Source organism: Protobothrops mucrosquamatus, unplaced genomic scaffold (assembly GCF_001527695.2).
Source record: "Protobothrops mucrosquamatus isolate PMUCROS unplaced genomic scaffold, P.Mucros_1.0 scaffold3940, whole genome shotgun sequence".
NCBI classification, from domain to species: Eukaryota; Metazoa; Chordata; class Lepidosauria; order Squamata; family Viperidae; genus Protobothrops; species Protobothrops mucrosquamatus.
In genome coordinates, this window is record NW_015389883.1 from 115,829 (window position 1) to 130,462 (window position 14,634).

At 47.2% G+C, this 14,634-nt stretch overlaps 1 protein-coding gene across 1 annotated transcript in view; it reads right to left on the bottom strand.

The window, feature by feature from the left end:
- Nucleotides 1-10,786: 10,786 nt before the first annotated feature.
- PSMD1 (proteasome 26S subunit, non-ATPase 1) overlaps nt 10,787-14,634 on the bottom strand; it is a 31,816-nt gene continuing 27,968 nt past the window's right edge. Inside the window, exon 17 of the mRNA XM_015827773.1 lies at nt 10,787-10,835. Within this exon, the coding sequence (XP_015683259.1) occupies nt 10,787-10,835 (49 nt within the window). The remainder of the gene's footprint in view (nt 10,836-14,634) is intronic.

Here is a 14,634-nt window from a genome sequence, read left to right on the forward strand (position 1 = left end):
ATAATAATAATAATAATAATAATAATAATAATAATAATAATAAAAAATTATTGTTATTATTATTATTATTATGACAAAGTAGCAACAATGTGCATTGGAAGATCTGCAAGAAATATCATTTTCCTGTAAGCAAAAAATGGTGGGATCATGAAATAGAGAAAGTCATAGAAAATAATAAAATTAAACTGCTCTGGGACTTCAGAATTCAAACAGACAAGCACCTGCAACATAACACCCCGGACTTAACAATTGTCGATAAGAAAGACAAAAAAGCCTGGATAGTGGACGTGGCAGTGCCTGGAGACAGCAGAAGAGACGAGAAAGAACTGGAGAAGATCACAAAATACAAAGACCTACAAATAGAAATTGAAAGACTGTGGGAAAAGCAAGCAAGAGTGGTACCAATAGTAATAGGCGCCTTGGGTGCAATCCCAAAACAACTGGAGCACCACTTGAACACCATCATTGGCATTGACAAATTCACCATCAGTCAATTGCAAAAGGCGGCCTTACTAGGAACGGCTTCCATCCTGCGACGAGATCTGTGATACCATCAAACATCCACATCTGCCTATCCCAGGTCCTTGGGAAGGACTCGATAGGCAGACAAAATGAAAAATCCAGTCTGGTTGACTGTGCAATGATTAATAATAATAATAATAATAATAATAATAATAATAATAATAATAATAATAATAATAATAATAATAATAATAATAATAATAAAGGACCAGTACCGGGCCGCGACATGCCAGCACAACCAAGCAAAGTCCCACCCACGAGATACAGGCAGCACACAAAACCGCGCACCCTCCGGACCACGGGAAAACCTCTCTTCACAGAACCGGTCCCTGGTGCCCAAAAGGTTGGGGACCTCTGCCCTAAACTCCGCTGAAGAGGTTACGTTCGGAAACCACCCTACAAGCTCAGAGGACGAACCTTCACCCTCATAACCAACCATTTTCTCCTATAACCCACACTTTCTTTTCTCAAACCCTTCAACTGAACGTATCCCCCGCTACCAGGAATACGGTTTAAGCCTCTCAGAGCGCCTACCGCCTCCTCACAGCAGCCGCCCCTACCTCTTTCCAACCCCTCTTCAAATTCCAAGCACTCCCTTTGAAGGAGAAAACCACTTTTGTCTTCAAGGGCCCGTGGGATTAAATACAATTCTTCCCGGATACTCGCACTGCCATCACATCAATATAAAACTGCCAAAGCATGAGTGTCAAGGAACTCCTGTCTGGAGTGCGATGTCGTAAACCCTCCAGCGTACCACCGCTCTGATAAAACATGGGATTGAATTGCTCTGATAAAACATGGGATTGAATTTCCAATTCAATTACATTTTACGGCTCGGGGGGGGGGGGCTTTGCTTTTTGTAGCAGTGCTGTGAATGCTCAATTGCTAGATATATTTTGGAACGCTCTCTACGCCAGGGCTTTTCAACCTTTTCACCCATTGTACCACTTTTAGGATATGGCAACATCCGAGTACCACCAGTCGCCTAGCAAGGTGTCAAAAACTTGATGACACCCCCCCCATAAAAAAGGAAAAAAAGTGATAAAGTACAGGTAGTCCTCGACTTACAACAGTTCGCTCAGTGACTGTTTGAAGTTACAATGGCACTGAAAAAAGTGCCCCCCAAGCCACAGCCGAGCAAGACCAGTGGTGGCGAACCTATGGCGCGCGTGCCAGAGGCGGCACTCGGAGCCCTCTCTGTGGGCACACGTGCTGTTGACCCACCCTCGCCTCCCCCCATGACCCCTTTCTCACCAGCAGCCCCCCTGGAGGAGAGTCGCTCCGGAGCAGCGCAGCCAAGGACATGGCAGCCAGGCAGCGTAGACAAGACTCTGTCCTCACACCCCATCCCGCATAGTTGATGCTGCGGGGCGCAGGCAGAGGGCATGACCGCCATAGCGCTACTGGGCTGCCTGGGCGATCTGCGGTGGGCCCTGGAGGCAGTGAGTGGCCCTGTGGGCAGGTGGAGTAGGGGATGGGGCGGGGGCACGTCAGGGCCAGTTTTTGGGCACTCGGTCTCTAAAAGGTTCGCCATCACTGCCCTATACCATTTCGGACAAATGGCTGTCCAGTCTCTTCTTAAAAACTTCCAGTGTTGGAGCATTCACCGCTTCTGGAGGCAGGTTGTTCCACTGGTTAATTGTTCTCACTGTCAGGAAGTTTCTCCTTAGTTCCAGGTTGCTTCTCTCCTTGGTTAGTTTCCATCCATTGCTTCTTGTCCTGCCTTCAGGGGCTTTGGAGAAGAGCTTGACTCCCTCTTCTTTGGGGCAGCCCCTGAGATACTGGAACGCTATCATGTCCCCCATGGTCCTTCTCTTCATGAAACTAGACATCCCCAATTCCAGCAACCGTTCCTTATATGCTTTAGCCTCCAGTCCCCTGATCATCCTAACTTACAACAGGTCATTTAGTGACCGTTCAAAGTTACAACGGCACTGGATAAAGTGACTGACGACCCGTTTTCCGCAGGTATGACCTTTGCAACATCCCCATGGCCAGGTGATCAAAAATTCAGATGCCCGGCCACTGACTCATATTTACGACGGTTGCTGTTTCCCGGGCTGACGGGATGATCCCCTTTTGCGACTTTCTGAGAAGCAAAATCAACAGGGAAGCCAGATTACCCTTAACAGCCAGGTTGCTAACTGAATAACTTCGGGGATCCCCTTAACAACTGTGGCAGGAAAGGTGGTAAAAAATGAGGGCAAAACTCACTTAACAAGCGTCTCGCTAAAACAACAGGAAATTTTTTGGCTCAATCGTGGGCGTAAGTCGAGGACTACCTATCCCTGAAAACCCACGTGGGAGGGAAAGAACACCCACTCCTTCTTTTGCAGAGTTTGAGGCTTCGTTTATTTCTCCGACGATGTGAACTCCCGGGGTTAAAAAAACAGCAGGAGGAAAACTCGGCTTAATTAACTGAATGTCAGCGAGAAGCTTCTCTCCCGACTTCACGATTCCATTATTTATTCAAGCAAGAACGCAGACATGCTGGCTGGGGAATTCTGGGAGCTGAAGACTCTCAAGCTGCCAAGTTTGAGACAAACACAACATTGTTGTTGTTAGTTGCGAAGTCGTGTCCGACCCATCGCGACCCCATGGACAACGTTCCTCCAGGCCTCCCTGTCCTCTACCATCGTCTGGAGTCCCTTGAAGCTCACGCCTCCTGCTTCAGGGACTCCATCCAGCCACCTCCTTCTCCGTCATCCCCTTCTTCTCTTGCCCTCCATCTTTCCCAGTATCAGGCTCTTCTCCAGGGAGTCCTTCCTTCTCATTAGGTGGCCAAAGTCCTTGAGTTTCAACTTCAGGATCTGGCCTTCTAAAGAGCAGTCGGGGTGGATCTCCTCTAGGACTGACCGGTTGGATCACCTTGCAGTCCAGGGGACTCGCAGGAGTCTTCTCCAGCACCAGAGTTCAAAGGCCTCCATTCTTTGGCGCTCAGCCAAGGACCTCGGAGTCCTAGTGGACAATCACCTAAATATGAGCCAGCCGTGGGCTGCAGCTGCCAAAAAAGCCAACACAGTGCTGGGCTGCATTAACAGAGGGATAGAATCAAGATCACGTGAAGTGTTAATACCACTTTACAAGGCCTTGGTCAGGAATCCTGCATCCAGTTTTGGAATCCTGCATCCAGTTGGAATCCTGCATCCAGTTTTGGTCACCGCGATGTAAAAAAGATGTTGAGACTCTAGAAAGAGTACAGAGAAGAGCCACAAAGATGATTAGGGGACTGGAGGCTAAAGCATATAAGGAACGGTTGCTGGAATTGGATATGTCTAGTTTAACGAAGAGAAGGACAAGGGGGGACATGATAGCAGCCTTCCAATATCTCAGATATCTCAGGGGCTGCCCCAAAGAAGAGGGTGTCAAGCTATTTTCCAAGGTGCCTGAAGGCAGGACAAGAAGCAACGGGTGGAAACTAAGCAAAGAGAGAAGCAACCTGGAACTAAGGAGAAACTTCCTGACAGTTAGAACAATTAAGCAGTGGAACAACCTGCCTCCAGAACTTGTGAATGCTCCAACACTGGAAGTTTTTAAGAAGAGACTGGACAGCCATTTGTCCGAAATGGTAAAGGGGTTGGACTAGATGACCTCCAAGGTCCCTTCCAACTTTATTTATTATTATTATTATTATTATTATTATTATTATTATTATTATTATTATTATTATTATTATTATTATTATTATTATTATCCAACTTTCACAGCCATCCATTGCAACTGGGAAAACCATGGCCTTGACTATACGTACTTTTGTTGGCAGGGTGATGTCTCTGCTTTTTAGTATGCTGTCTAGATTTGCCATGGCTTTCCTCCCCAGGAGCAAGCGTCTTTTGATTTCTTGGCTGCCGTCCCCATCTGGGGTGATCTTGGAGCCCAGGAAGACACAACATTAGCAGTTTCCAAGTAGCAACAAAACTGTGTTTTTTTTCTTCTCTTTTATCCAAGCAAGTTCATTTAGTTTCAGTTACAGCACCGCTGAAAAAAGGGACTTACGACATTTTACGCACAGCATCCTTGTGGCTACGTGATTTACATTTGGGATGCTGGACAAACCAACTCACATTTACGACCGTTGCGTGTCTTGGGGGGTCACGCCATCCACTTTTTCTACCTTCCGACGAGCAAAGTGAACGGGGAAACTAGAGTCACTTCACAACCGGGTTACTAATTTAAGAACTGCAGCGTGTCCCTTAACCAATGCGGCAGGAAAAGTCGTAAAACGGGGGAAAACTCGCTTAACAAAATTTCTCGCTTAGCGACCTACATTGGCGGCTCAGTTGCGGTCGTTAAGTTGAGGACTTACCTGCATTTAGCCATCTGTTTTGTGCTTCGGGTGGGGGGAAAAAATGAAAACTTTGATTTTAGGTTTTGATGATGAAGACAGATTGGGTGTCAACGCAGCGGCCCCCAACTTTTTGGGCACCAGGGACTGGTTTCATGGAAGACAATTTCTCCTTGGGGGGGGGTGGGAGAGACAAGAGCGCACAACCTGGGTCCCTTGCGTGCACAGTTCACACTTCGCACTGTTAAGAGAAACTAATACCTAATGTTTTGAGACGGAGCTGAGATGGTGACGCTAGTGCTGAGGAACAGCTGCAAATATACTGACGAAGCTTCACTTACTTAGTTCGCCTGTCACTCACCTTCAGCTCTGTGGCCAGGTTCCTAACAGGCCACGGATTGGTACAGGTCCGTGGCCTGGAGGATGGGGACCCCTGCATTATAGAAGTGGCTAGTGTATATCTGTCCTGGTTCCGACAGATGAAACTCTTTTCAAAGAACTTTGAGGCATTGTTTACCTTAAAGAATCTTTATTGGAGTAGCATAGCATCGGCACGTACATAGTCGAAGCCAAAATCTGAATTCCCCTCCTCTGAACACACAGTATCAAAGCACAATTCCCTCCTCTAATTAACAGTCATAAATCACATTCTCCAATTAGTTTGAAATGCAGGCTTTCCCAGTCATTTCTGATCATCTCTTATTTCAAAAGCCCTGAGTTCACACACTATTACAATATTGTTATGTCTAACTAACTCCCATCACAATATCATCATATAAAAATAAAAAGTCGAGGTTTCATGGTATTACTTTATTCTATTGCACCAAAAGGAAGTCAATGCTTTTTTTCTTTTTCACTTTTTTCTCCACCTACCCCAGAGTTCTCCAACCTTTCCGGGCTCGTGGCCTGGAGGGGAGAGTAGCTTCCAAATTACTGCATGTGCGCGCACGTGCACGCATGCAAACGGGGCCACGCCCACTGGCGCAGTACTAGCGGCTGTGGCTGCGCATGTGGCATGCGCTGGCGCCATGCACGGACGGCCGTACATCCCCGCGGTGGCTAGTGGCCCGTTCACACATGCGCAAATGGGCCACGCAAACCCCGTGCTACCAGCCCGTTCGTGCATGTGCAAATGGGCCACGCAACCCGTGCTAGTGGCCCACTCGTGCATGCGCAAATGGGGCGCGCACACCCCCGTTCTAGTGTTCCCGTCTGCGTATATGTGCAAACAGGGCTGTGGGCGCTAGGGCGAGTGGGGGGATGTGCGCCCACGCGTATGCACCCTGGCCAGCCATTTCTCCGACCCGCTGGCCGAGAGCCCGCAACCTAGTACCGGCCCGTGCCCCATAGGTTGGGGACCCCCTGCCCTACCCTACAGTTTTCTCTCTTTCCCCTTTCTTCCCTTATTTCACCTTTATTTCCATTTTTCTTAATATTTTTTTGTATTTTACGCTTTGGTAAACTAACGACAATTTTGAACCACGAGAAACACTGCTTTAAATACAGGTAACCCTCGGCTTACGACCACGATTGAACCCAACGGTTCTGTTGTTAAGTGAGATATTTGTTAAGTGAATTTTGCCCCCCCTTTCGCCACTGTTCTTGCCACAGTTGTTAACTGAATACCTGCAGTTTGCTGAGTTAGTAAGCCGGTTGTTAAGCGAATCTGGCTTCCCCTATTGACTTTGCTTGTCAGAAGGGGATCACCTGATCCTGGGACGCTGCGACTGGTCGTAAACACGAACCAGTTGCCAAGTGCCAAGTTGACCATGCAACAGTCATTAAGTGTGAAAAACGGTCGTTAAGTTACTTTTAAACCATCTTAAGTTACTTCTCTCGGGGCCGTTATAAACTCTGGTCACTAAATGAACGGTTTATAAGTGGAGGAGCATATAAATCTTTGACTCTGCACGTATCCTCTTTTGCAAGGCATCCAGCAGGCATCCCAAATTTCCTGGCTCTGCCACCCTTCGTTTCTGGGACGGCCTTGAAAACAAGCTTCTGTTTTTGTCTCTGACGTCTTGCCGGAATTCAATCTCGTGGCAAAAACATCTGGGTGACCTCACCACCTCCACCCATGGGATCGCTTTAATTCGGTTAGCCAGAGTTTTGAAATGCGATTTCCTCTTCCTGCGAGGTCATCAGCGCTTAATGCTTTTGCAACATTCACCCTTAATGGAAATAGTCTGGAAAAATAAAAATAATAATCATAAAGCTTCCTCCTCCATGGAGGTGGTGAAGTCACCGGCTGCAATTGAGTCCTGCCTAGGCATTTAAAAAAAAAAAAAAAGCATTTTCGTGGAGCGGATATAAGATTACAGCCACCAGCTCTAGCTAAGGGATCCTAAAACGATCCCTCGTTTCTGAAACATCTTTCTGCAAACTAACAGAACAACAGAGTGGGGAGGGACCTTGGAGGTCATCTAGTCCAACCCGCTGCTCAGGCAGGAAGCCCTACATCATTTCAGACAAATGGCTGTCCAGTCTCTTCTTAAAAACCTCCAGTGTTGGAGCATCCACAGCTTCTGGAGGCAGGTGGTTCCACTGGTTAATTGTTCTGACTGTCAGGAAATTTCTCCTTAGTTCTAGGTTGCTTCTCTCCTTGAGTAGAAGTTGGACTTGTTAATATTTAACACCCTAAGCCAGTTGGATATTGTTGTTTAACAGAGTTGGAAGGGACCTTGGAGGTCATCTAGTCCAACCCCCCGCTCAGGCAGGAAACCCTATATACTTTTTCAGACAAATGGCTGTCCAGTCTCTTCTTAAAAACTTCCAGTGTTGGAGCATTCACCGCTTTTGGAGGCAGGTCGTTCCACTGATTAATTGTTGGCAAATTTCTCCTTAGTTCCAGGTTGCTTCTCTCTTTGGTTAGTTCCCATCCGTTGCTTCTTGTCCTGCCTTCAGGGGCTTTGGAGAATAGCTTGACTCCCTCTTCTTTGGGGCAACCCCTGAGAGATTGGAAGGCTGCTATCATGTCACCCCGGTCCTTCTTTTCTTTAAACTACTAACTAGACAGACCCAATTCCTGCAACCATTCTTCGTATGTTTTATCCTCCGGTCCCCTAATCATCTGTGTTGCTCTTCTCTGCACTCTTTCTAGAGTCTCAGCATCTTTTTTACATCGTGGTGACCAAAACTGGATGCAGTATTCCAAGTGTCTTCTAGAAAAGGCAGTTAGCTTTTAAGGCAATTGTGAATGCCCTGCTGATAGGAAACTATTTTTAAAGACCGTTTAAAAAACGATTACGTTGTGTTAGTACATCAGGTGCCTTCAGTCTTACAACAGGGAGAGCATGGAGCCAGACTTTATATTTTGAGCTGTATTTAGCGGGGATGCTAATTACAGAGTTTCTCCTGTTCAGTGTGACTTTAATAATTTACCGAAGCCACCCTTGTTTTTATGTTGTTGACTGTTTTATGTTGCCTAACCGGATGCCTTTTTATGAGACATTCAGTACCTAAATGGAGTTTTTACGATGTGGATTAGCAAGTGTGCAAGGACACATACTTTTGTAAGCCAAGCCAACAACAGCAGGGTATAGCACAAGTTATCGCTAGTTGTGCAAAAGACCTAATTCACCAGTGCCCGCAGTTTATAGATAGGGAGAAATAATTTTTTAAAAATTATTGTTTTTTAAATCTGCCTTAGTTTTAGTCTTGGATATCCAGGTCATGTTCCAAAGATTAAGAGAAGAGGTCAGTTATTTTCAAATAATTTCAACTGAAAAAAAAACACACCGGCATGCTTTAGCAGAAGTGATTTGGGCTTTGCTGTTGTTAGTTGCGAAGTCGTGTCCGACCCATCGCGACCCCATGGACAACTTTCCTCCAGGCCTTCCTGTCCTCTGCCATCTTCTGGAGTCCATTGAAGCTCACACCTCCTGCTTCAGGGACTCCATCCAGCCACCTCATTATTTTCTGTCGTCCCCTTCTTCTCTTGCCCTCCATCTTTCCCAGCATTAGGCTCTTCTCCAGTGAGTCCTTCCTTCTCCTTAGGTGGCCAAAGGACTTGAGTTTGCACTTCAGGATCTGGCCTTCTAAAGAGCAGTCGGGGTTGATCTCCTCCAGGACTGACCGGTTGGATCGCCTTGCAGTCCAGGGGACTCGCAGGAGTCTTCTCCAGCACCATCGTTCAAAGGCCTCCATTCTTTGGTGCTCAGCCTTTCTCATGGTCCAACTTTCACAGCCATCCATTGCAACTGGGAAAACCATGGCCTTGACTATGCGTACTTTTTTTATATATATATATATATACAAAATTTTTATTGAATATACAATTTAAAAACACAAAGGACACATTAAACATAATACAATTAAAGACATCCTTTCCCACCATCTCATCATCTTCCTATCCTCCTCTTCCTTGCCTTTTCCTCCTCTTCCTCTCCTCCTTTTCCTGTCCTCTTCTTTCTCTCCTTTTCTCCCGCCTCCTTTCCTACCATCTCATCTTCCTCTCCTCCTTTTCCTCCTCTTCCTCTCCTCCTTTTCCTGTCCCTCTCTTCCTCTCCTTTTCCCCCACCTCCTTTTCCATCATCTCATCTTCCTCTCCTCCTCTTCCTCTCCTTTTCCTTCTCTTCCTCTCTTCCTCTCCTCCTTTTCCTGTCCTCCTCTTCCTCTCCTACTTTTCATCTTCCTCCTCCTCCTCTCCACAAACCCCACTCCCTTCTCTCACTGATGATGTTGCCTAGTTGGGTAGCGAAACATCTGCAAGAAAACCACAGACAATCCAGCTGAGAGAGCACCAAGCACCCCACAGTCCTCCTCTTCCTCCTCCTCCCCCCCCCGGCCCCAGACTTTAAACGTGGAAAGATTTCTCCTCTCCCCCAGGCTTTTTAAAATTCCACCCACAAGAACTCTTGAAATGTTTTTTTTTCCAGAAGACAATATTTTATCAACCCAGCCAGCTAAGCAGAACCGCGGCATCAACGTCAAGAGCCCGGGAAGACCCGTGTAATCCAGGAGGCTCAAGGGGAAACGGAGTGGCTGAAAAATAATAATAAAAAAACCCCCGCTATGCTCAGAAGCACCTTCCCCGGTTGCGCTCTCCTCTTTTGACTCCCCCTAACACGTTTGTGAGTTTCTGAGAAATCTGGGCACGTCAATAAAATCAGGGGTTGTTTTTTTTCCCTACTACTGCTGCTGCCCAGAGATGCACCGGTGAGTTGGCCTGCCATATAAATCGATAAATAAACATTTTTCTCCTCTGCCGCTAGATCCACTGATGGAACTACGGTTTCTTCAAACTTGAGGGCGCCTCCTTCAAAGGTTCCAAGCTCGTTCCTGCACAACTGAAGGGAATCCATAAGATGGAAACTGAGCAAGGAGAGAAGCAACCTGGAACTAAGGAGAAACTTCCTGATAGTGAGGACAATTAACCAGTGGAACAACTTGCCACCAGAAGCGGTGAATGCTCCAACACTGGAAGTTTTTAAGAAGAGACTGGACAGCCATTTGTCTGAAATGGTATAGGGTTTCCTGCCTGATCAGGGGGTTGGACTAGATGACCTCCAAGCTCCCTTCTAACTACTACTACTACTACTACTACTACTACTACTTCTTCTTCTTCTTCTCCTCCTCCTTCTCATCATCCATCATCATCATCATCATCATCATCATCATATTAACCCATCATCATCATCATCATCATCATCATCATCATCATCATCATCATATTAACCGGTGGAACAACTTGCCTCCAGAAGTGGTGAATGCTCCAACCCTGGAAGTTTTTAAGAAGAGACTGGACAGCCCTTTGTCCGAAATGGTATAGGGTTTCCTGCCTGAGCAGGGGGTTGGACTAGATGACCTCCAAGGTCACTTCCAACTTTATTATTATTATTGTTGTTGTTGTTGTTGTTGCTGCTGCTGCTGCTGCTGCTGCTACTACTACTACTACAGGCCGTCCTCAGCTTACGACAACTGAGCCCCAAATTGGCCTACCACAAACTCTGAAGGGAAAAAAAATGTTGGTTAAGAGGGTCAGCTGGGGGTTATATACGGCTGGCTAGTTGTGACACGCAAAGCGCACCTAAAAAAAAGAGGCTGGGTGTGAATCCAAAGGACAGTGTCGCTTTGTGCAAAATAAATAGCTGGTTCATGAAACGCTTCTCCTCCCGACAGACGACCCAAGCATTTCAAGGGTGGCTTAAGACATTTCTGCAGAGTAAAAACCTCCAGATGTGGCTCTAATCTTGGGAGACCGTGAACCCACTTCCAGTCCCAAAAGGCCTATTTCCGGAAACGTATAAACCATTTCTGGAATGTTCCGATCAGCCAGTTCAAGCAGAGGGACGACAGTTTTCTGCGAACCGCATTCACGTATCCCTAGCATACTGCCTAGGAGAGGGGGGAAAATGCATTTAGACTTCATTTAGTCCTAGATTGGGGTCTTCAAATGTGACAACTTTAAGACGTGTGGACTTCAACTCCCAGAATTCCTCAGCCAGCATAGCTTACTCTCTTGTAATCCCTTCCTATGCAATCTCTCCACTAGAGGACGTAAGAGAAAAAAAAAAAAACAGGCATGGCTGGCTGAGGAATTCTGGGAGTTGAAGTCCGCAAGTCATGAAGGGGCCATAGTTCCCCCATGATGGCTGAGGAATTCTGGGAGTTGAAGTCCACGAGTCATGAGGGGGCCATAGTTCCCCCATGCTGGCTGAGGAATTCTGGGAGTTGAAGTCTGCAATCATGAAGGGGACATAGTTCCCCCATGCTGGCTGAGGAATTCTGGGAGTTGAAGTCCTCAAGTCATGAAGGGGCCATAGTTCCCCCACGCTGGCTNGGAATTCTGGGAGTTGAAGTCCTCAAGTCATGAAGGGGCCATAGTTCCCCCACGCTGGCCGAGGAATTCTGGGAGTTGAAGTCCTCAAGTCATGAAGGGGCCATAGTTCCCCCATGCTGGCTGAGGAATTCTGGGAGTTGAAGTCCACGAGTCATGAAGGGGCCATAGTTCCCCCATGCTGGCTCAGGAATTCTGGGAGTTGAAGTCCGCAAGTCATGAAGGGGCCACGTTTGAAGACCCCTGTCCTAGATTCACAACCATTCGTTTAGCGACCGAAGTTTCAACGGCACTGAGAAAAGTGGCTTGGTGACCGTTGTTCACACTTAACGACCCGTCGCAGGATCCTCGTGGCCACGTGATCAAAATGCAGACGATTGGCAACCGACGTGTAATTGTGTCCCCTCATTTTACGACGTTTTTCCCCCACAGCTGCTAAGTTAGCCACACGGTCGTTAAGTGAGTCTGGCTTCCCCGCTGACCTTTGCTTGTCAGAAGGTCGCAAAAGGGGGATCCCGTGATCCCGGGGGACACGGCGACCGTCGTAAGTATGAGCCGGCTGCCAAGCGTCTCAATTTCGACCCCATGACCATGGGGATGCTGCGATGGTCGTAAGTGTGAAACACGCTCCTAGGTCGCTTTTGGCCCAAAGTCACCCAGATGGCTTTCGTGCCTAGGGCGGGACTAGAACTCACCGTCTCCTGGTGATTGGACCAAAAGTACCCAGCCGGCTTTCATGCCTAAGGCGGGACTAGAACTCACCGTCTCCTGGTGATTGGCCCAAAGTCAACCAGCTGGCTTTCATGCCTAAGGCGGGACTAGAACTCACCGTCTCCTGGTGACTGGCCTAAAGTTACCAGCCAGCTTTCCTGCTTAAAACAGAACTAGGATTCCCAGTCTCCTGACGACTGAGACTGGCCTAAATTCACCCAGCTGGCTTTCATGCCTAAGGCTGGACTAGAATTCACTGTCTCCCGGTGACTGGACCAAAAGTCATCCAGCCATGTTAGTCACTTAAGACTAGAATTCATACTTAAGATAGAACTAGAATTCACCGTCTCCTGGTGATTGGCCCAAAGTCACCCAGATGGCTTTTCTGCTTAAGACAGAACTAGGTTTCACAGTCTCCTGACGACTGGTCTAAAGTCACCCAGCCATGTTTCATACTTAAGATAGAACTAGAATTCACCGTCTCCTGGTGATTGGCCCAAAGTCACCCAGATGGCTTTCCTGCTTAAGACAGAACTAGGATTCCCAGTCTCCTGACGACTGGCCTAAATTCACCCAGCTGGCTTTCATGCCTAAGGCTGGACTAGAACTCACCGTCTCCCAGTGATTGAACCCAAAATCACCCAGCCACGTTTCATACTTAAGACAGAACTAGGATTCACAGTCTCCTGGCCTAAAGTCACCCCGTTGGCTTTCAGGCCTAAGGCGGGACTAGAACACACAATCTCCTTATTTCTAACCACTGGACTCAAGTAACTCTCATAAATATTTCTCGTCCGATTTATTGGGGAAATTAAACATAAACCGATGATTAAAATCACAGTGAACCAGTCACGCTTTTCGGGATTTGAGCATTTCCAACTATAGAAAGCCTGTCACCGACGGGAAGAGACAGAGACAGAACCAAAGAGTCACGTTCATAAGATGCATTGCAGCAATATCAGGAAGTTCTCAGCTTCCAAATATGATTCCCCCCCCCTTGGTCAAAGGGTAGACACTCTATGAGATCAGAGGAGAAAAATGTTCTGTCCCAAACCTATTTGGAGAAAAATCCCTGGAAACATGGAAGGAGTGTCTGGAATGTGTCCTTCTACATATATACATATATATATACACAGACACACTTATAAACAGCATCGGTTGCCTTGACGGATAGTCACTTAGGCTGAGCAATGCCACACAACTAACACAACGGCTCCGAGGAGACCTCTGCTGCCTGTACAGGGTATGAGAGGAGAAAAAAAAAAAATCAAGTTTGGGCCATACAGGTAATCCTCAACTTACATAAGATAAGATAAGATATAAGATAAGATAAGATGATAAGATGATAGGATAAGATGATAAGATAAGGTGATAGGATAAGATAAGATGATAAGATGAGATGAGAAGATAAAATAAGATGAGAAGATAAGATGAGAAGATAAGATAAGATGATAAGATAATAAGATAAGATAATAAGATAAGATATAAGATAAGATAACCTTTATTGTCATTTTTTTTACTGTGGGCACATCAAAAATGAAATTTAGTCGCCCGCTCTCAAAGTGAAACACATACATGACGCACACCTAAACATACTATGAACAACGTATGCATAGACCCACATCCCTACATATATATAGCAAATAAATATTAAATACTGTCCATCTTGAATATATAACGGAAGGAGGAAGCTTGAGAGTTTGCAAGGTTAATGCTGTATGGCAGTGGTGGCGAACCTATGGCACGCGTGCCAGAGGCGGCACTCAGAGCCCTCTTTGTTGGCACGCGCACCACCGCCGCCAGCAGGTCCATCAGGCCGCCACCGCCGCCCCGAGCAGGAGCCCCGCCCAGCACAAAGGAGGCGAAGCGGCCGACTAGCAAGCTCGAGTAGAGGTGGTAGAGCAGAGGTCACCAACCATTGTTGATTGGTGGACTGGAAGAAAAGGGAGGGGGAAGCATTTTACATGCGTGCATGCGTGCACGGGGCCGCGAGCACACACGCGCTGCAAATGGGGCAGGGCTAGTGCCTGCATGATACTCACTAGCCCTGCCCTGTTCTTGCATGGTGCAGTGCCTTGTATCTGCACCCCAAGGCTCGGCCGTTTGTGCGCCTTGCAGCACGGTGGCCCATTTTTGCGCCCCCCCCCGTTTTTGCGTGCCAGAGGCGGCACTCACAGACGCCTCCCTGCCCCCCCCCAGGGCACCACAATGCTGAGGCGGCCCTGGCACTTTGCGATAAATAAGTGGGTTTTGGGTTGCAGTTTGGGCACTTGGTCTCTAAAAGGTTCGCCATCACTGCTGTATGGAATGAAACTCTGGCTGAATCTGGATGTTCTGC